The sequence below is a fragment of the Schistocerca nitens genome, chromosome 8 (genome assembly GCF_023898315.1).
Source record: "Schistocerca nitens isolate TAMUIC-IGC-003100 chromosome 8, iqSchNite1.1, whole genome shotgun sequence".
Lineage (NCBI taxonomy): Eukaryota > Metazoa > Arthropoda > Insecta > Orthoptera > Acrididae > Schistocerca > Schistocerca nitens.
The window spans coordinates 78,507,351-78,528,667 of NC_064621.1; the positions used below are offsets into that span (position 1 = coordinate 78,507,351).

The 21,317-nt window shown below is 42.3% G+C and overlaps 1 protein-coding gene across 1 annotated transcript in view; it reads left to right on the forward strand.

Annotated features, from left to right (window-relative positions):
- The window catches only part of LOC126198765 (lipase 3-like), a 154,943-nt gene that overhangs the window by 16,028 nt on the left and 117,598 nt on the right, over positions 1–21,317 (forward strand). The window contains exon 2 of the mRNA XM_049935323.1: positions 5,983–6,172. Coding sequence (XP_049791280.1) covers positions 5,983–6,172 — 190 coding nt within the window. The remainder of the gene's footprint in view (positions 1–5,982; positions 6,173–21,317) is intronic.

The following is a 21,317-nucleotide window of genomic DNA, read 5'->3' on the forward strand; positions in this document are numbered from 1 at the left end:
TCATTGGATATGTAGGGATTTTTCCCACGCTTCTGAGGTGCGGGAGGAAAGTAACGAGACTGGCAACACGGCTAGCGACCTGGCAACGCTGTGTTGTTCCACATGTGTAGACCGGTGTGTTCATCCGTTCCAGATGCTCAGCCTAAATTTCATCTCCGTTCAGCCATCACTTGATTTTTCAGATTACATCAGTGATTCTGTGTTTTCGTCGTGTATAAAGAAAATTGAACAGCGGGATTTAGAGCAACGCTATGCCATCACGGTTCGTGTGAAAATTGGTGAATCCACGAGTGTGATTTTTGATAAGTTGAAACAGACCTATAGGGAACATGCCCTATCAAGAGCACAAGTTTCTCGCTGTCACAAATCTTTTTGGAAGGCCGACAAGTCGTTGAAAATGAAGCAGAAATGGAGCAGAAAGAGGAGATTGGTGTTTAACGTCCCATCGACAACGAGGTCATCGGAGTAGAAGCTTGGATTGGGGGAGGATGGAGAAGAAAAGCAGCCGTGTCCTGTCGAAGAAACCATCCTGCCATTTGCCTGAAGCGATTTAGGTAAATCGCGGGAAACCTAAATCAGGTTGGCCGTACACGGGTTTGAACCGTCGTCCTCTCGAATGCGAGTCCAGTGTGCTAACCACTTTTCTGATCCGCGTGGTTCGCTCAGGGAGACCATCAGTTTCAAAAACAGACGAAACGTCGAACATGTGCGCGCTCTTGTGAGATCAGAACAGCGTCTAGTAATAAAGATGATAAGTGACGTGTTAAATTTGAACAACCTTTTAAACTTAGGGGTCAACGGAAGCGTCCGATTCCACCTTTCTGCTTTGACAGCACAGCTGACGAAACCAAAACACCAACGCCTACAGAGAGTACCAAAACTGCAATCAGACATCTGCCTTGGCCACAGCTGACGATACCAAAACACCAATACCTACATGTAAAGCCACAAAAATGGAATCGGTCATTCCCCTTGATCTATGTAGGTCAACAATAACTATTGATAAGAAAAAACCAACACACACACACACCTACCAAAAAACAAAACCACAACACCTCAAAAATTCAAAAGTCAAACACCCCTACGTAAATTAAAACACATTTAATACACAAACCACTACAACTCGAGAAAAACAGACCCAAAAAAAAAACAATTACTTACCACCAACAAATTTCCGCGCTGCAAAGTAGGTCGGCCGTCCCAAAAACACGTCACACACCACAGCACCCTTACGGCACGGGTCAAAGCAGAAGGGAGAAATCGCACGCTTCCGTTGACCCAAACTTAGCCACTTTCCCCATACATCAAATGTTGACCGAAGATTCGCACATGCGAAAGGATTGTCCCAGTATGGTGCCGAAAAACCTCACAATGGAGCGAGCGTATGGACAATCTATGTGTGTATTGCTCTTGTTGAGAGGGTTATTGCCCATGAGCATCAATGGTTCATTCTTGTGATCACAGGTGATGAATCCAGGATTTTTTTAGTAGGATCCTGATGAAGCGGAAAAACGAGGATTGGCACACTGAGACTTCTCCCTGACAGAAGAAAGCTTGAATAAGCACACCAAAGATCAAAACAATGCTGATTTGCTTGTTATACGGTAGGGATATTGTGCATAATGAATTTATTCTTGCAGGATAAACTTTCAACCAAGTACTGTACAAAGATGTCCTTGAGACGCTGAGAAAAAAATTGAATGAGACCGGAAATTGCAGACAAGTCGATGTTACATCGTGTCAACGCCCCGTATCACACGGTCACTTTCACCACATAATTTTTGACCTCAACAGGAATTCCTCTTATTCTACAGCCCCCTATTCACTTGACCTGATTCCTTGTGGCTTTCTGCTTTTCCAGAAATTGAAGAATGTCTTTAAACGGCATCATTTCGGGTTGCTGGAGAACATTAAAAAAAAATGTCACCTTCATGTCAAAGGTCCTATCAGTCGAAGCCTTTCAGCGCTTCTACCACGACTGGGAACAACGACTAAGTCGGTGTGCAGCTGCCGAAGGGATCTGCTTTGTAGGGAGCAATACTGTTGTTTGGAAAAAATGACAGCCTTGGCAGATAAAAAATCGGTCTCATTAATTATGTTGGAGAAGATTTATTGGTTAAAATTCTTCCTGCTGCTATTGGTGGACCACCGTCATTGGAGAGAAGGGAGGCGAGAGGAGCAAGAGAAGGGGAATGGTCGTCAAAAATAACATTAACTTCAACAGAGAGGGCGGCTTTAGGCTTGAGGCTACATGGCTCCCCGCCATCACAGATGTGAACACGTGGCCGCTGTGTGCGAGAAATACAATGTCGAAGAAGCCCCTTCTGATTATAAATCCAGCACGCGGCATGGTGCACTTTCTCACAGGCCGTGGCCCGTATCCTGTGCATCTCCACAGGTTTGGCTTGAAACAGGCTTACACTTGCGCCTGTGGTGAGAATGGCACACCTGAACACACAGTGCGTATCTGCGATGTTCTTGGACACACAAGACCGAGTTTAGGAAACCAGAACACAGAGCAGTTAATACGCAGGCAAGATTAGTGGAACTCTACGAACAACACCACAGATGAAGTATCGCTAACACTACATGCGGCATACAAACGGGATAGGCCATACGCTAGAATAAGACAGGCTCCACATCGGACAGGTCAGCAATACACAGTAAACGACACACACTCTAACGCTGACACGGAATCGGATGCAGTATCGCACACAGGAAATGAAGAAAGATAAACATTCAAACATAGCAAAAGTAAGTGAAGGTTCTACAACACTAAATCGAATCAATATGAAATTATAACTCTCTGCGTAGCTGTTTGTTATACCATTTCATAGGAAGTAACGCTATCTGAAGGTGTGAGATTTCTTCTTCTTTCGCTGCATCACATGTGTGTGGCTCATAATTTTGCCAAGCAGGTGACAATGACATTTGTAAATCAATCAGAAGATACAAAGGGAGGAAATGTCATATAGCACCTAAGTCAAGTTGCCATCTGTTGTTTCTTCCATCAAATACACTTTTATTTTTTTTTTAAATACGTCAAAACCTATTATATATCTTACTTATTATCATTATGTAAGTTAGCAACAAGTTTATACAAAACTGTGCATATACAGGGTGAGGCGAAATTCGCCCACTCGGGCTTCGCAGCGCGATTCCTCACAAGCCAGCTCTAAAAAAATGTCACAAAATTTCGTCCAGCGAGTAAATCCGGCAGAAAAAGAACGTTAGAGAGTGGCAATCTGGCAACACTGGAACCACATGTATGGTAACTATCTCTGTCAGCACAAATTAATTGTGCTGTGTAGCTGGTGCAACGGATAGAGTTTTGGGTTAGCAAGCAGGGGTTCGATCCTGGTGTGACTGTATTTTTTTTTATTATTATTATTTGCTGATTTCATTCTGACACTTCATACTGTAATATACACCATTTCTTACCGCCTGGACTACATTTACCAAATAGAAAGCATATGCCTTAACGCAGGATCGAACCGTCGACCTCCTGCATGCTACCCCAAAACTCTACCAACTGCACCAACTGTACTGCACAGTTGCAATGTGCTGACAGAAGTAGTTACCTGACTTGTGGTTACAGAGTTGTCAGATGTTTAACATCCTTTTTTTGCCGGATGTACTCGCTGGACGAAATTTTGAGACAGACATTTTTTTATCGCTGGCGTAAAACTGAATTTGTATAGTACAACATGTAAAATCACACAATGTACGACTGGCTGTAATAACAGGCATCAGGTTGAGAAATAAATAAATAAATGAATAAATCTCCCCGTTTCGCTTTTATCCAATGTGTATGGCCCACCAATAGCAGCAGGCTTCGAACTTCGTTGCAGAGCTGCACAAAATTGTCAGATATATTCCTGCGTTCGTACTGTCATTTCAGGTCTGTTATGCTTCTCACTGATTATAGAGCCCGTTTCACACCATTGTTTTGCTCATCTGGGTACCGTATCTCTGTCTAAAACACGGAAATGGTGGCTCCATCAAGGCAACAACCAGCACGACACAACTCGTCCACTGCCTCAGTACGCACCTGCACTGGTCAAATTCCACGCTACACTGGATGGCATAATATACAGCCCGATTAGAAGTGGCAGATGCGTCGAGCACACCTAATGTTAGCGCGCTGGCCAACTGAAAGCTTAGTATTTACTATGGGCCACCTGTAGCACTTCCTTTGGGTCTGCCCAAAATTACTTTTACGTCAGAGTATTCCTTTCCGTGGTGCGTTGTGTTTGTTACGGACTCTTGAGTTCGGTCGCAAAGCTATGCATCATGGATAAAGCACCTCTGCGCTAGCGCCTATATCTGATGACAGAAAGGCACATTACGGAGCTAAAAAGGTAATGGACGAAGAGAAAAATTAAGCGTCTTTTTAAAGAAGGAAGTGATTCGTTCGAGGAAACGTCATGTAAAATTCGTGTAGTTTATACACTACTGCCCATTAAAATTGCTACACCAAGAAGAAATGCAGATGATAAACGGGTATTCATTGGACAGTTATATTATACTAGAACTGACATGTGATTATATTTTCACGCAATTTGGATGCATAGATCCTGAGAAATCAGTACCCAGAACAACCATCTCTGGCCGTAATAGCGGCCTTGATACGCCTGGGCATTGAAACAAACAGATCTTGGATGGCGTGTACAGGTACAGCTGCCCATGCAGCTTCAACGCGATACCACAGTTCATCAAGAGTAGTGACTGCCGTATTGTGAAGAGCCAGTTGCTCGGCCACCATTGACCGGAAGTTTTCAATTGGTGAGAGATCTGGAGAATGTGCTGGCCAGACCAGCAGTCGAACATTTTCTGTATCCAGAAAGGCCCGTAAAGGACCTGCAACATGCGGTCGTGCAATATCCTGCTGAAATGTAGGGTTTCGCAGGGATCGAATGAAGCGTAGAGCCACGGGTCGTAACACATCTGAAATGTAACGTCCACTGTTCAAAGTGCCGTCAATGCGAACAAGAGGTGACCGAGACGTGTAACAAATGGCACCCCATACCATCACGCAGGATGATACGCCAGTATGGCGATGACGAATAAACGCTTCCAATGTGCGTTCACCGCGATGTCGCCAAACACGGATGCGACCATCATGATGCTGTAAACAGAACCTGGATTCATCCGAAAAAATTACGTTTTGCCGTTCGTGCGCCCAGGTTCGTCGTTGAGTACGCCATAGCAGGCGCTCCTGTCTGTGATGCAGCGTCAAGGGTAACCGCAGCCATGGTCTCCGAGCTGATAGTCCGTGCTGCTTCAAACGTCGAACTGTTCGTGCAGATGGTTGTTGTCTTGCAAACGTCTCCATCTGTTGACTCAGGGATCGAGACGTGGCTGCACGATCCGTTACAGCCATGCGGATAAGATGCCTGTCATCTCGACTGCTAGTGATACGAGACCATTGGGATCCAACACGGCGTTCCGTATTACCCTCCTGAACCCACCGATTCCATATTCTGCTAACTGTCATTGGATCTCGACTAAAGCCAGCTGCAATGTCGCGATACGATAAACCGCAATCCGATAGGCTACAATCCTACCTTTATCAAAGTCGGAAACGTGATGGTACGCATTTCTCCTCCTTACACGAGGCATCGCAACAACGTTTCACCAGGTAACGCCGGTCAACTGTATGTATGAGAAATCGGTAGGAAACTTTCGTCATGTCAGCACGTTGTAGGTGTCGCCACCGGCGCCAACCTTGTGTGAATGCTCTGAAAAGCTAATCATTTGCATATCACAGCATCTTCTTGCTGTCGTTTAAATTTCGCGTCTGTAGCACGTCATCTTCGTGGTGTAGAAATTTTAATGGCAAGTAGTGTACTTGGTTTTTCGGAAGACATGGCCATTTATACAGTTGAGACACCTGTTTCGTGCGATTGTATAAGCTGGATCACTTCTGTTCCAAATTTTAGCACCGAGTGTGCAATTTGGTTTCCATTTCTCTTTGTGCAGCCCGGACTGATCGAGAAGCGCGGCTACACGGTGGAGCGGCACGAGTCGGTCAGCCAGGACGGCTACGTCCTCAGGATGTTCCGCATCCCGCGCGGCAAGAACTGCAGCGCGCCGGGGGAGCCCGTCCTCATGCACCACGGCTTCCTGGCGGATTCTGACAGCTGGCTGCTGCAGGAGGACCAGTCGCTACGTAAGAGCTCTGCCGGTCCCCACTGGGAGCCGCATTCGCATCAGTTTTGTCAGTTTAAAAATAAAAACCACACGCAAAGAAACACGGACAACACGTTGGTGCGACGTTGCTTGGTGCCACGATAAAATCCCTCATGTTTGTCTGTCACTTTCAGGTACTGTTAGCGCACATTCGATAATCGAACGTTATATTCTGCTATCGAAGTCTTTCGATCCAGACGATACATATCGATCGTGCGATCTGAAATCGGTCATGCGACTCCGGTGGCGGGCGTTGTGCTCAATTATTTTTGATCGTCATTTTGTCTGCTTTTCGTCGTTCCCTTACTTGCTCTAAATTATTTGTGAGTTGCTAGGGAAACCCAGACGATTTATGTCGTTAGTGAGTGGAATGTCTGGCGTTCTTGGCTTTTCTTCTCTCACGTGGAAGAATCTAATTCCATGTTTAGCAAGCGTAGAAAGTTGTTCGACTTTTTGTCGCAGATATGGAGTACTACCGGACGAGGAAAGAAGGGACTGTGTAGACTGTGGTGGTGCAAAGTGTGTTAACTTTTAAGAACAGTTTCGATGCTGAAATACCGTTACAATCTCATTGCGTCAGTGCGGAAAACGAACGAATATCAAGAAGAATACACGGTTCGATTCTTCCAAATCATCCATCCAGAACACCGTAATGGACTATCTCGTGACAATACCTATGTCGAATAAGGTAAGTCGTCTCATTTGCAATTACAAGTATTTTTGTAACGCTCTTATTTTGTCGTTGCTGTAGTGACCAATGCAAACATACTCATAACGCCCGCCACCGGAGTCGCATGATCGATTTCCGATCGCACGTTCGATATGTATCGTTTGGACCCAACGACTTTGATAGGCAATTGGAAATTAGCCTCTTTCCAATTACGATTAGTCTGAAATTATGTACGTAAAACAGCTGTTCTAAAAGCAAATTGATCGTGATTTATTTTTTTAATTTCTTACCAAAATCAGCTTTGAACTGAGTTTGCAGAAATTTAGAAAATAGTACGTGAATGACATTTTATGTGGAAAAACCTTGTGTTACGAACAACGGGAGGCTGCGACATTGGGATCACGGATTTACTTCAGACTTTGTACACCTTTAGTAGACCATTAACACAACGTAATGTGCACGTAGTAAGGTATACATACCTGGCAATTCCGAGAAAACTCAAGGGAACTAAGACGGATGCCATATTCCTTGACTTCCGGAAAGCGTTTGACTCGGTACCCCACTGGAGACTCCTAACTAAGGTACGAGCACGTGGGATAGGTTCCTAAATATGTGAGTGGTTCGAAGAATTCGTAAGTAATAGAACCCAGTACGTTGTCCTCGATGATGAGTGTTCATCGGAGGTGAGGGTATCATCTGGAGTGCCCCACGGAAGTGTGGTAGGTCCGCTGTTGTTTTCTATCTACATAAATGATCTGTTGGATAGGGTGGATGGCAATGTGCGGCTGTTTGCTGATGACGCTGTGGTGTACGGGAAGGTGTCGTCGTTGAGTGACTGTAGGAGGATACAAGATGACTTGGACAGGATTTGTGATTGGTGTAAAGAATGGCAGCTAACTCTAAATATAGATAAATGTAAATTAATGCAGATGAATATGAAAAACAATCCCGTAATTTTTGAATACTCTATTAGTGTAGCGCTTGACACAGTCACGTCGATTAAATATTTGGGCGTAACATTGCAGAGCGATATGAAGTGGGATAAGCATGTAATGGCAGTTGTGGGGAAGGCGGATAGTCGTCTTCGGTTCATTGGTAGAATTTTGGGAAGATGTGGTTCATCTGTAAAGGAGACCGCTTATAAAACACTAATACTACCTATTCTTGAGTACTGCTCGAGCGTTTGGGATCCCTATCAGGTCGGATTGAGGGAGGATATAGAAGAAATTCAGAGGCGGGCTGCTAGATTTGTTACTGGTAGGTTTGATCATCACGCGAGTGTCACGGAAATGCTTCAGGAACTCGGGTGGGAGTCTCTGGAGGAAAGGAGGCGTTCTTTTCGTGAATCGATACTGAGGAAATTTAGAGAACCAGCATTTGAGGCTGACTGCTGTACAATTTTACTGCCGCCAACTTACATTTCGCGGAAAGACCACAAAGATAACATACGAGAGTTTAGGACTCGTACAGGCAGTCATTTTTCGGTCGTTCTGTTTGGGAGTGGGAGAGAAGATGCTAGTTGTGGTACAAGGTAACCTCCGCCACGCACCGTATGGTGGATTGCGGAGTATGTATGTAGATGTAGAAGTTTTACGTGTCTATTATATAACTGATGTATCTGTGCAATGTTATCCTTCGTAAGAAGCCATTGTGGGCAAGCGGATGCCGGCACGGTAGCTCAGCGTGTTCGGTCAGAGAGTCAGCTGCCCTCTGTAATAAAGAAAACTGAGTGAATGGATCAACGATGAACTTTAGTGGGTGTCATAGTGCATCCACCGAAACAAATGCAACTAACAATAAGGAGCAAAATTAAATTAAAAAACAAAAGCCATTAGGTTTGCGGTGAGCAAGCGGGTCCAGGGTTTGAATCCAGCTGCCACTTCCTTTTTAATCTATTTTTTTCATCACTGGTGACATTATTTAATTTATATGAAACAGAGGTAATGTAATGAAAAAAACCCACTTGAATTTTCGTGAAGTTGTTGTGAATTTCATATGTTATTTGACCATTTACTATTTGTAATTAAATTTTCAAGGCCGAGAGACAGGCTTGGAAAACTCAAGTCAAAATTCGATAAATAATGATGCGAATGACATTATTCACGATCAGTAATATCGTAAGTCACACTGCACCAGAAGACATGAGTAGTGTACAATTAGTCGTAGGATGTGCTCTCGTTATCACACATTGTAGCATGGTATTTGCCATACGCATATGGAAAACATAAATTGAAACTTCATTCAAATACACGTGTTTCTTTTTTAATTTTATTACCTCTCAAACGTCAAAAATTAAATAATGTGACCATTGATGGAAAAAATAAATTAATAAAGTTTGGGCAGGGGTCCAACCGTCGCTTTATACACGTTCATCTTATGAAGCTGGAATGTTAATTACTTAACCACCACGAACCCTAACGACTGGCACCAACGCACATACACATACTAGCACATTATGTTGTTTTAATGGCCTACTGAAGGCGTACAAAGTTTGAAGTAAATCTGTGATCCCAACGTTGTGGTCTCCCCTTGTAAGTTGTAGTGTCCAAAGGTTCACGTTTATCATGGCTTTAGGAGACATACGAAACCAAAAATAAAAGCTTTATTCGCAGCGCGATTTTTCCGACTAGTTCACCTCAACTTATGTAGCATTGTTACCCCATGTTGAAAATTAAGCTCACTGTTTTGCGGGGGCTTAAAGCAGGTTTTTTTCCGGATGAGGCTTGTTTTTAAACTTTAATAGAAAATGGTATTTGAAAAAGAAGTGTGTAATATACACTGTTCTCGCCTTTTCACAAAAATCGCGACATTTTCCATGAATTTGTAGATCATAGGAAAGTAGAAGATGAATGAAATTTTCTATTGCACATCCTTGTTCTACCGAGATATTGCATATTTTCGCGTTCATCATCATGGGTTTACTCCCAAATTTTACGTTGTTTTCAAGCAGCGATTTTCGCGCCCAAGTTTGATTCGAATTATCTTGCTTTGTTAGCCCACGTTGGATAAAAAAATAAACTTTTTTTAACTGTAGTCTTTCTAACGAGGTCATTTTGAAAAGTTTTATAGGAAACAGCTTTTTGCAAAATCAGGTGGAAAATATCTGATGTTTACCTTTTTACAAAATATTTAACTTTGCCCTTAATTTAGTATTGCGAAGTGGTACATAAATGAAACTTTATATTTGAGACCCGCGTGTTGTTAGGTTACTACATGCCATGTTTCGCGATCATTATATCTTCAGCCGTGAAATGGAAATTTTTTGGGCGCCGATCTTTTCGGACGCCTTGGTGTGAAAATTTCACGCTGAATATGCCTCGTAAAATTCTTTTCATTGTTATTCTTTAGAGAACGCGGCACGTTATAAAGGATGACAAAATTTAATTTCTTCCAACAAAATATTCTTCGAGATATACCAGCCCAAATTCACCAGAAATTCACAGTCGCACCTCGCAATGTCGCGCATGGAGTGAAAGTGACCATTTCAGCCAGTATTGCTTCGACGAACGTTAAACATGTGCGAATGTTCACATAAAATTTTGTCGACATCGTTGATGGTCGAGCACGAAAATGTTCCGAAATCATGCGATTTCACATGGAATGACGCCAGGGTGAACTTTCTCTGCGTAGGATAATGTGCCATTTGAAAGGTGCTTCTAACATAATACCAACGACGTGACATGTACGGTGCTTGATTTAAACAGTATCAAGATAACAGCAGCGCAAAACATTGGCCCGCTGTCAGGAGAAGTAGTTCCACAAACGTCTCCCCTGTTATACCAAACGTAAGCAGACATCTAACTGAAGTGTGATTCTTGAGTTCACTTGTGCACATGATGTGTTCTGCTGTTGTAACGATCAGATAACTGCTCGAAATCTGTTGAGACATTCACAATATACACGACAGTCAAAAAAGTGAATATCGTTTATGTCGGATGCCGACAAAGTATTAGAGCAGAAGTGCTGTTGTGTGCTGAAGTGTGTTCACTGTCTGTCTTTGCAAACGTTATTAAAAGAAGTTCTAGAAGTGGGGGGTAAAGTACTTCAAGTAGAAAGAAGAGCAACAGACGAAAGAAAGGAAAGTAACATGTTACCGGCATTAACACAGTGAAAATGTCACTAAGAAGCATCTCGGAAGTACAAGACGGATCAACCAAGCGAATGTTCTGCGAACAGTGCCTACCACCACATTTAATGTTCTACACATTTCGCTGCTTCTAGGGTTTCATAACGATGGCTTCCAAAACTGGTTACAATTCTTCGATGTTATCTACGAAAACTAGAAAGCGATGCGTCATATCTATGGAAAATTTTTAAGGAGAATCATCGTTTACAAACCGTCAGCAAGTCAATCTTCGCAATACGCATTAATCGTCCGTTGAAAGTTCACACTGACTCAAAGAAGTGGATAAAAACAACCCTCTTGGTCTATCAACGTTTGATGCGTGTTTATAAAGAACCGTACAATGGGAATGGAAATACTCAAGTATCTCCAGTAACTAAGACATGCTGCTGCGATCGTTACAGGAAGACATCCCATCCCACTGGACATATGACAACCAGTGTGGTTCAAACATGACGGGTGTCCCTCCCATTCTGCTCATGTAATGAGAGACCCTCCTAAGAGAACATTTGGAGACTGCCATTCAGGAAACTCAAAATGGTCTGCACACTCACCAAACTTAATACTTCTACACTTCCCTCTGTGGTGCAAAATAAAACAAAGAGATCTTCAAGGAAACACTAGTGACTCTCGAAGAAACGCCTTACAACACGGGCTTGTGCTGCCGATGATGAAATGCAACGTACAGTAATGTTTCTCCAGAATCACTTTCCAACGTGTCGTAATGCTTAACGTCATCATTTGCGGCACTTCGTATGGCAGCCGTGTTAGTAAACTCAGGAAGTGTACGTGAGTTACGTGTTTGCTTACACTTGGTATAATAGGGCAGATATTTGTGGAATCTCATCTTCTGACGGCGTGACACTGGTTACGGCAAGTTATCTTGATACTATTTGATTGAGCCACATACATGTCATGTACGTCATTTTGTCTTAGAAGCTTCTTTCGAATGCACAGAAAAAGTACATACTGTAATTTCATCAAAAAAAAATGGTGTCGAAATTTGGCGACTATACGAGGGCCGGTTTGAAAAGTCCGGGCGAAGTCGGAGAGATGGCACCACCGGCGCGTATCGAGGTCACGTTTAGTTAGTAGCATCTTTGGAAAGAACGCACACCAAGTATGAGCCATATTGGTCTATTTCTTTGTGTTTGGCATTCGTGTGAATCAAGGAAGCCCAGTGTTTGTCAAAAAATGGACGAAGAAGAATTTCGTGTGGTGATTAAACATTACTTTATGAAAGGCAAAACGCCTCAGGAGACTAAAGAGAAGCTTGAAAAACATGACGGTGACTCTGAACCTTCGATTAGAACAGTTTATAAATGGTTTCAAAATTTTCATAGTGGCCATATGGGCACAAGTAATGCTGAACGTTCTAGACATCCTGTGGAGGTTACGACTCCATAAATCATTGATAAAATTCATGATATGGTGATGGATGACAGAAGAGTTAACATGTGTGACATTGCTAGTGCTGTAGGAATCTCGAATGAACGGGTACTAATATTTTGCACAAAAATTTGGAAATGAGAAAGCTATCGGCAAGATGCGTTCAGCGATTGCTCACGCTTGACCAAAAACGGAATCGTGTGAAGTGTTGCAAGTATGGTTTGCAGCTGTTCAGGAAGAATCCGCGTGACTAAGCGTCGTTTCGTCACTGTGGATGAAACATGGATACATTACTATACTCCTGAGACCAAACAACAATCTAAACAATGAGTTACCAAGGGAGAATGTGCAGCAAAAAAAGGCGAAGACCATTCCTTCGGCTGCAAAGGTTATGGCAACTGTCTTTTGGGATTCGCAAGGGATAATCCTCATCGACTATCTGAAAAAAATGTAAAAGTATCACCTGTGCATATTATTCATCGTTATTGAACAGTTTGAAAACAGAGCTGCAAGAAAAACGCCGACGATTGGACCGCAAAAAAGTATTTTTCCACCACGACAGTGCACCACCACACACCTCAGCAGTTGTAATCGCAAAATTAATGGAAATAGGATTCCAACACGTTTCACGTCTCTCCCCCCCCCCCCCCCCCCCTGTTCTCCAGACTTGGCTCCCTCTGACTACTATTTGTTCTTCAATTTGAAGAAATGGTTGGCAGGACGAAGATTTTATTCAAACGAGGTGGTGATTGCAGCAACTTATAGCTGTTTTTGCAGACTTTGACAGTTCCTATTATTCGGAAGGGATCAACAAATCAGAACAGCGTTGGACGAAGTGTATAAGTCTAAAAGAAGACCGTCGAAATATGAAAAAGGTTTACCCCAAACACGTAAGTAGTTTTTATTTTTGCATGGACTTTTCAAAGGCCCCTCGTATACGATAAATTCTACCTGCGAACGTCAGGAAATTCGCCATATGGTCCACTATCACTTGGTGGAAACAACAATCCGATATATTGATCCGTTCTGAAATATTTGGGATGGCCCGTTTTCGCTGCCTCACCTCGTATACTCTCAGACACCACGTTCACAACGGAGCCAGGTGGCATTCAGTCTTGCTTTGGCCAGTTATAGTGTTTTAGCTCTGTAGTGAAGGAGATGACGATGAAACAAGATGATGCAGTTGTCCGACTGTGTCCTAATATACTTTACGTGTCATACTGAGAAGCAGATTTTGCTATAGTGGAAGAACCGAAAAAAAGTACTGAAAACAGACGTCAACCTACATCATGACTGTGTCATTTGTACTGTTATACAATACACACCATGTTTATCGCTAGTGGAATCTCCCGTTAAGTTGTACAAATATGACACTATATGGAATGATTTACATCACTGGGAAATTAAACGAGTTGTTACGAAACTTAAGTCTTTTGGTAAAAGAATGTTTTCCGTAAAGGATTTTGACACGTGACCTGCGTAGCCACGAAAAAAGATTGTCTGTCTTAGCGCTCCGTATTGGGCACACAAAAAGTATGTTGCTAATGTGCTCCACTTCTCTATATCCACAATAACGGATATCTGTTCTACGAAATTTGCTTACCTATTTTAGAAGAGTCGGGGTTAAACCATAGACGTGAAACTGTTGCCTATTAGAATCTTATTACACAGTCCTCTCGTGAACCACTGCGTTGGGTTCCGAACAATTCCGTGGACTACTCTTGATTTCGTCGTGTTCTTTGTTAGCTTTTGTACATATCCAATATATCTGATCGTGAGATCGTGTTGAGTCTTTGACGTACCATTTTCCTAGTAATTTTGTCAGTGTTGACCACAAATTCACTGTCGTTAAGGCTGCAGTAGTATTTTACTCGCTCGATGGTGATAGTTACGCACATATTTTTAGTTTTTATCCATCCTCAGCAGCTGTAGTTGTATACACTGAAATAATCTGCAACCAGTTGCGTAAAAGAAATTTAATTTCTTAACCGTTTTCGGGCACCTAGTGCCCTTCTTCAGAAGTTTATACCTGTCGCATTATCTGCGAGTGTTAGCAATAACATAGATACAGCAGAATTCCGTGATCCTAAACAAATGCATGAGCAATAAGTAATGCAGTACTGAATCTATTAATACAATAAGAGCTCGTAGATGCTTGCATGTGGTTCATAGTGCCTGTACGAAAATGTACGTACCCTGCAAGCCGACAGTGTGTTCACTTCACACATTAAAGAACTATGAAGCCATATGCAAGTGTGAATACAACGCTATTTTCTCAGCAGACTGCACAACAGACTTTGCAGCTGTTATTATGATAATCAGTTCTGGAGTCGACGTTGTTCCATTTAACTTTGTAATTACTTTTCACGGCACACAGGCATAGCGGCTCACTTTTAACAATAGTGATTTGGGAAGTTTCCTCCAGTTTAAATACAACTTCTCTCGCCTTTTTGCGTCGTCGCAGGCGCAATTATCTGTCTGTGACGCGACACAGTGGTCGGTTATCAGTTATCGCCGGTGTTTTCCTTGACAGCTCTAGCTTTTACTGCTAGCTTCACATTCACTTTGGCTCTCGCTTTCGCCGTTGACATCTCACGACCGGCCATAGACCACTGTCAATGTCAGGGGAAGGTTCTGGTGTAACGCCCAGTCTAGAACGAGTTCATTTGTGGTGGAGCAGAGGCACGGATTGGGAACGCTAGAGAATGTAATCAGTCGTGTCTTCTTCAAAGGAACCATCAAGGTATTTGCCTGGGCCTGGACGTCGAGGCCTGCAATGTTTACTGGTATTTTGAAATCTAATGACTGAAGAACTTCTGTAGATACTGGAATAAAACTTTAACCAAATAATTGGTATATTGTGACTTCCATGTGAAACAAAAACTGTGGAACATATGGTGGAGTGAATATTCATATCTGTGTTACACGCTGAATTACGTGTTATTTTTATTTTAGGTACACTGTACTTCCAAACTTTTAAAAAACAAAAGGTAAAAACAATTTTTTTCCTTCAGTTATTAACTTGTTGAAACAGCAAACCAGGAATATTTACCAATTTGATATTTTGTGTTTTTCCTCTCCTAATAATTTAAGGAGATGTAACATGCTCAGGCTTAAAATAATATATTGTTGAATAATATGGTTCACTGTGTAAGTAAGCACGCTACTATTATTCCATGCAAAATTTCATTTTTGCAGGCTTAATGCTGGATGAGATAAAGGTGCCTAAGCATGCAAAAACTTTGGTTATGAGAAACTGAAACGACACATTTGTATGTCATTTTCTTCCCAGTGGTAGCATGTCAAAACATTCCAGCACCATAATCTTGTTGATTCTGAATGCCCTTCTTCATTTTACTTTCTTTTCTTTGTTATATTCGCCTTCTTTGTCATGCTTTCAGCAGCTTTTTAAGTTTCACTTACAAAAATTACCTATCCACTCGTAGCAGCGCACTTTTCATGTCACCAGTTTTTATGCCTAGTCTGCTCATGGTTTTAACTGCTTGTTACTCCATCATGAACACATATTATAGCGTCCATCATACCAATCTAAAAAGCTGACATGCCGACAAACACAGTTTTTGGCAAGTGCTCCCAAATGCAACTACTGAATCTTTCATTCGGATTCTGTTTTTTGCCAAGTTAACATTTTTTCATGAGTTTAGAATCTGAACGATCACTACTATTGGCTTTAGTTGTACCATAACAGTTCCTGGCAACGGGTGTGCATGTGCATGTTTCTGTCCAGTTGCTTCACTCCTATTATACTTGCTGCATGTGTTTTCCTTTGGACAGAGGCCGTGCTGTGTATGATCATCAGAGGATATTCTGTGAAACAGAGTTGACCAAACTGCTTTTGCCATCTCAGTGTCATTTTCGTTGTTTCTCCTGATGGATTGACCATCAGGTTTTTTTATTCGTTATTTGGTGAGTCTGCCTTGTCTACCAACTAACTTGCCATCAGACTTCCTGTTATGTACTTCCAGAGTTTCCTATGTCTTACCCCCATTCCCTCCTCACATGTCCTACACATTCCACCGTTCTAATCTAAGTTTCACCATATCGTTTTAGGAGCCACAACACTACTGGAGCTTTAGAGTCGTCAAGGTAGTGAAATGGTTCAAATGGCTCTGAGCACTATGGGACTCAACTGCTGTGGTCATAAGTCCCCTAGAACTTAGAACTACTTAAACCTAACTAACCTAAGGACATCACACACATCCATGCCCGAGGCAGGATTCGAACCTGCGACCGTAGCGGTCGTGCGGTTCCAGACTGTAGCGCCTTTAACCGGTCGGCCACTCCGGCCGGCGTCAAGGTAGTGAGCGTGTTGCACACCAGGTCTAGCAATTGACATTGACCTACTAAAAATAGACACTGCTCTTGCTTTCAACATTGCCACTGAAACCTTTGAAGTTTTTGTCACATTTGTTTTCAGTTACGTTATTGGTAAAACCTTGGCAGCGTTTTGTGACATTCACAGTCCAGCACCTTGCCTCTATCTAAAGAGGTAACTGTGACAGCTCTATTCGGCGATGTATGACCGATCTCCTGCCAGGAACCACCCAATGCAGCTACAGTATCAGTAGATTGACAAATATCTACGGTTTCTTTCGCTGCCCTCTGCATGGATGCCTCACTGACTTCTGTTAGGGCATCATGCAAACGTTCTTAACACCCCTCAAATTTGACACGCGCTGGTCCTCATAGCACAGAACATCTGGACTGTTTTTTCCCCCTTTACATTACACCTCATGGCATGAGCAAGGCGACTATTCACTTCACTATATTCTCTGCATGTTACGGGCGATGTCATAGTACATTTCGTTACTTTATACATTTGAAATTCCACTAAAATTTTTCTGACTAGATCTCTTCTCTTATGTCCTTACTAAATTTAAGAGATTTTTCAGTATTAAAGCATTTACATTTAGCAACAGAGAACAGTAGTTCGAAAAACTTCCACTTATTAATTAAAATGTAACAGATTTTCCCTATTTCTGACACCAACAACTTGTTTGGTAAGATGTTTCAATTTGCGAAACACTACCTGGCGAACTTTTAGGCCCAATCTCACTTCGCTGCGGCCCAACAATATCTTCATTTTTACGAGTTTCAACAACAAGCTTGTGTTGATTACTGTAAAGCTTACGACTGCAATTAAACTTCATTTTTGGCATTTTACGATGTAAAATGTTTGAAAGACGCAGTTAAAAAAAAAAAAAAAAACAAGTTTAACACTCGTACCCACACGAAAAACACAAGTAAACCCAAATAATCTACTTGTATCGACAGAAAGATCGATCGGAATAAACCCTTGCTCACAGTACAGTCGATATGTCCTTCAAGTATGTTACACAAACAAGTTGCTATGGAAATAGAGGCGCAAAAATTAAATAACAAGACATCATAGGCAAAGTTTTGTTTGAAAGTAGTGTGACAGCTAGGCACTGACTTTCCGCATCTGCCTTAGAAAGCATTTAATCACGGTTATGATGAGGTTGGATTGGATTGGATTGTTTGGGGGAAGATGGTTCAAATGGCTCTGAGCACTATGGGACTCAACTGCTGTGGTCATAAGTCCCCTAGAACTTAGAACTACTTAAACCTAACTAACCTAAGGACAGCACACAACACCCAGCCATCACGAGGCAGAGAAAATACCTGACCCCGCCGGGAATCGAACCCGGGAACCCGGGCGTGGGAAGCGAGAACGCTACCGCACGACCACGAGATGCGGGCTTGGGGGAAGAGACCGAACAGCGAGGTCATCGGTCTCATCGGACTAGGAAAGGAAGTCGGCCGTGCCCTTTCAAAGGAACCATCCCGGCATTTGCCTGGAGTGATTTAGGGAAATCACGGAAAACCTAAATCAGGATGGCCGGACGCGGGATTGAACCGTCGTCCTCCCGAATGCGAGTCCAGTGTGCTAACCACTGCGCCACCTCGCTCGGTATGATGGGGTATTATACATTAAGTACTCGTATATATTTTTGATATCAGGAAGAACCATAAAATTTTATTAAATAAAACAATTCCATGTCTTGGGCCCTCATGACGTCCAAGTCCCCTTAGGCGATTTATGAACACCATGCAAAACATAGATCTGGCGGGTTGCAAGGAGACGTGAACCTTTTTCATCTGAAATCTGAGTACAGTGACTTGTCACTGCTTGGTGCGGACAGTGCCGGTGAACGAGTAGGGCTTCAAAAGTAGCTGAGTTACACGAGGTTACTCGAAACAGTCGTGCGTGGATTTCTTCAAAACACCATCTTCGCTTAACAAGAACTAGAGAAGAAAGAAGAGCGATGAGATATTGCTCCGGTGGTCTCTTTGGCGCTGAACGCTCGCTCTGACACCAACGGGCATAAAAAACGTCCTCCCACTTCGTTACCAACAACTAGCAACAGTTTTAATTGACTCGTATTACCATTTACCTACTCGGACTTAATACATTACAAACTACTGTCATCCGAATGTCCGGCACTCTTTCCATTCAGTTCGTATAATCTGCTGTCGATTGCATTACGATTTGAGTGGCCAATGCTACGAACGGTATCGATTCAGTAATCGAGTTATACCCTTAAGGGGACCCGGAGGTGCCTATGCTGCCCATGTTAAAATCACTAAGTTTGAGGAACATTTATGAATAAACTACCAAATAAAATTTGATTTTTTTTACATATAGAGTGGTTTAGTATTGCAGTTATGACAGAGGGATTTTGGAGTATTATTTTTTTTATTAATGACCCAAATTTTTTTTACAAATAATTGCTTTATAACTAAACTGAAATGAAACTACTGAACATATTGCCAAATGGCTGTGTTACAATGTAAGTTTGACCACTAGGAGTGCTGTATAAAAATTTCATCTCTCTAGCTTGAGTGGATTTTGAGAAAATGTTCCTTATATTCGAAAAATTCTAATTTACTGCAAATGGCTATCAAAGTTTCTCAATAAATTCCTGCACTATAGGATGGATTATCAGGGTCTTTTTCTTCATCCTCCAAAGGCTTCCTCTTCTGTCTTCTTTTCTGGACTGTTGTTCCATCATACTTCATATGCCTTTCTCTTCTTTCTACTCCTCTTGTCCTTTCTCTGTCAATATTTCTTAGTGCTCGTACAGTGTTCACCCCAGCTGTAAATCCTAATGCCTTCAGAACTTCACACCTCACACTGTTCCCTTGGTTGTAGGTTGCTATTGCATCATAAATGCCAAAGTGCAGTGTTTTTATGCTTACAAACACCCTTTTAGGAATCACTTTCCAAATCAAATTGTTTACGCTCTCATTAGGATTCTGCGTCTTTCCGTGTGGACACTGTGTAACAATTCTGGCTGTGCTAAGTCATGAAAAATTGGTTTTACTCCATTTATCACAGCTGCTGGCAAACCATGTTTGTGATCATAGTCCTTTTTTGCATTATATTTGGACCAGGAATCTTTTGGGCACAGGCTGTGTTGAGGGTATTCATTGGAAGAGGCAGTATGAAGGAACAATGCCCACACTGTTTTTCGCATGTCACTAACATTACTAGTATTTTGCCTTATAGCATACCCATAGTATCTCTGTAGACGTTCAGTCACCTCATCAGTAAACCTGTCTCTCCCTCCTATTGTCTTTCCATCACTGAGCTTACTTGAACCCAAAGTTTGTTTGAGCCTCATAGCGCTTCATTTGTCACAGAAAACAATGTAGCCAACCCTTGCACACTCGCTGTATGCGTAACATAAGGCGCTGTATGCGTAACAGGCCGAGAAAATTCCAAGCAGTTCGCCAGGAAGTCACGAGAGGGTGTTAGATGCATTCAGCGGCCGCCCATTTCCTCTGCAGGCGTGGGGGAAAATGGTAATAACTCCACTTCTAGGGTGAGTAGAACAATAATTCAAAGTTTACATTAAAGAGGAATGTTCCAATTAATTTTCGGTAGCAAAAAAAATCGTAATTTTTTGGATTTGACCACCTCCGGCTCCCCTTAAGTTAATTTCATTTTGCGCTACTCTCCAGCTCTGGGTGAGCCAACAGCTCGTTCGCATTCGTCCGGCCACCGCACTGGTACATGTCGTGCGTACTGACTGGCACAGTTTTGTGGCCGAAGCTTACATTCCCATTCCTTTTGTTTTCCGCCTCCCCCGATCAACCACATGCCGGTGTTACATTTTTCTTTTACTCACTGGTCCCTCCATGTAGACTGCAGGAGTGGCTAACCCACTAAGCGTTTGGCTGTCGAAATTAATAACATGGAACAGTACCGTCACCGCGTTGTCACAGTTAGTTGCATTGACATGCGCAGTAACAATTGCCAAGCAGATCGACTTCAGCCTGGGAGAGTATGGATCCACACACGTGCATTTATACTATGACTACACTACTACAGCAAACTACGAAGAACCCCCATGGTCGTAAGATTCTAAAAATAGCAGTATTAGCCCAGATTATCTTTTACAAGATAAACTAGACTACTGTCATTGAAACACCAATCAGATAAGTTGATTCACTCTTAAGGATCAGATGCACTACATAAGGGTTCTCTGCGCACTAAGGGGGGTAGGACGCCAAAGGGGCCGACTTGGAGCAGGAGAGGCACCATACGACATTTTAATTTCCACTGTCTATACTTTTACAAGTAAATTCATAGAACTTTGTCAGCATGACCAGGATGGATTCAAGACTCACACTCATAGCAATGGAAGTTCAAAAACAGAACAAAAATTTTTTAAAATGTGAAATTTCATCTTTTTTCACTTGCTATTTGCTGCATTTGTAGCTGTAGGTACACTAGCTTTCATAAGTAAGAGATTCTCCGGAGAATTTTTCGCAGCATACAAACCATACTTACAGGTCTACGAACTCTAGAATTTATTTAATTTATGAACAAATGAATGAGCCGTTACATTTGAAACTTCATGTTTAGAAAAAACTCAAATTTTATAGATAATTATC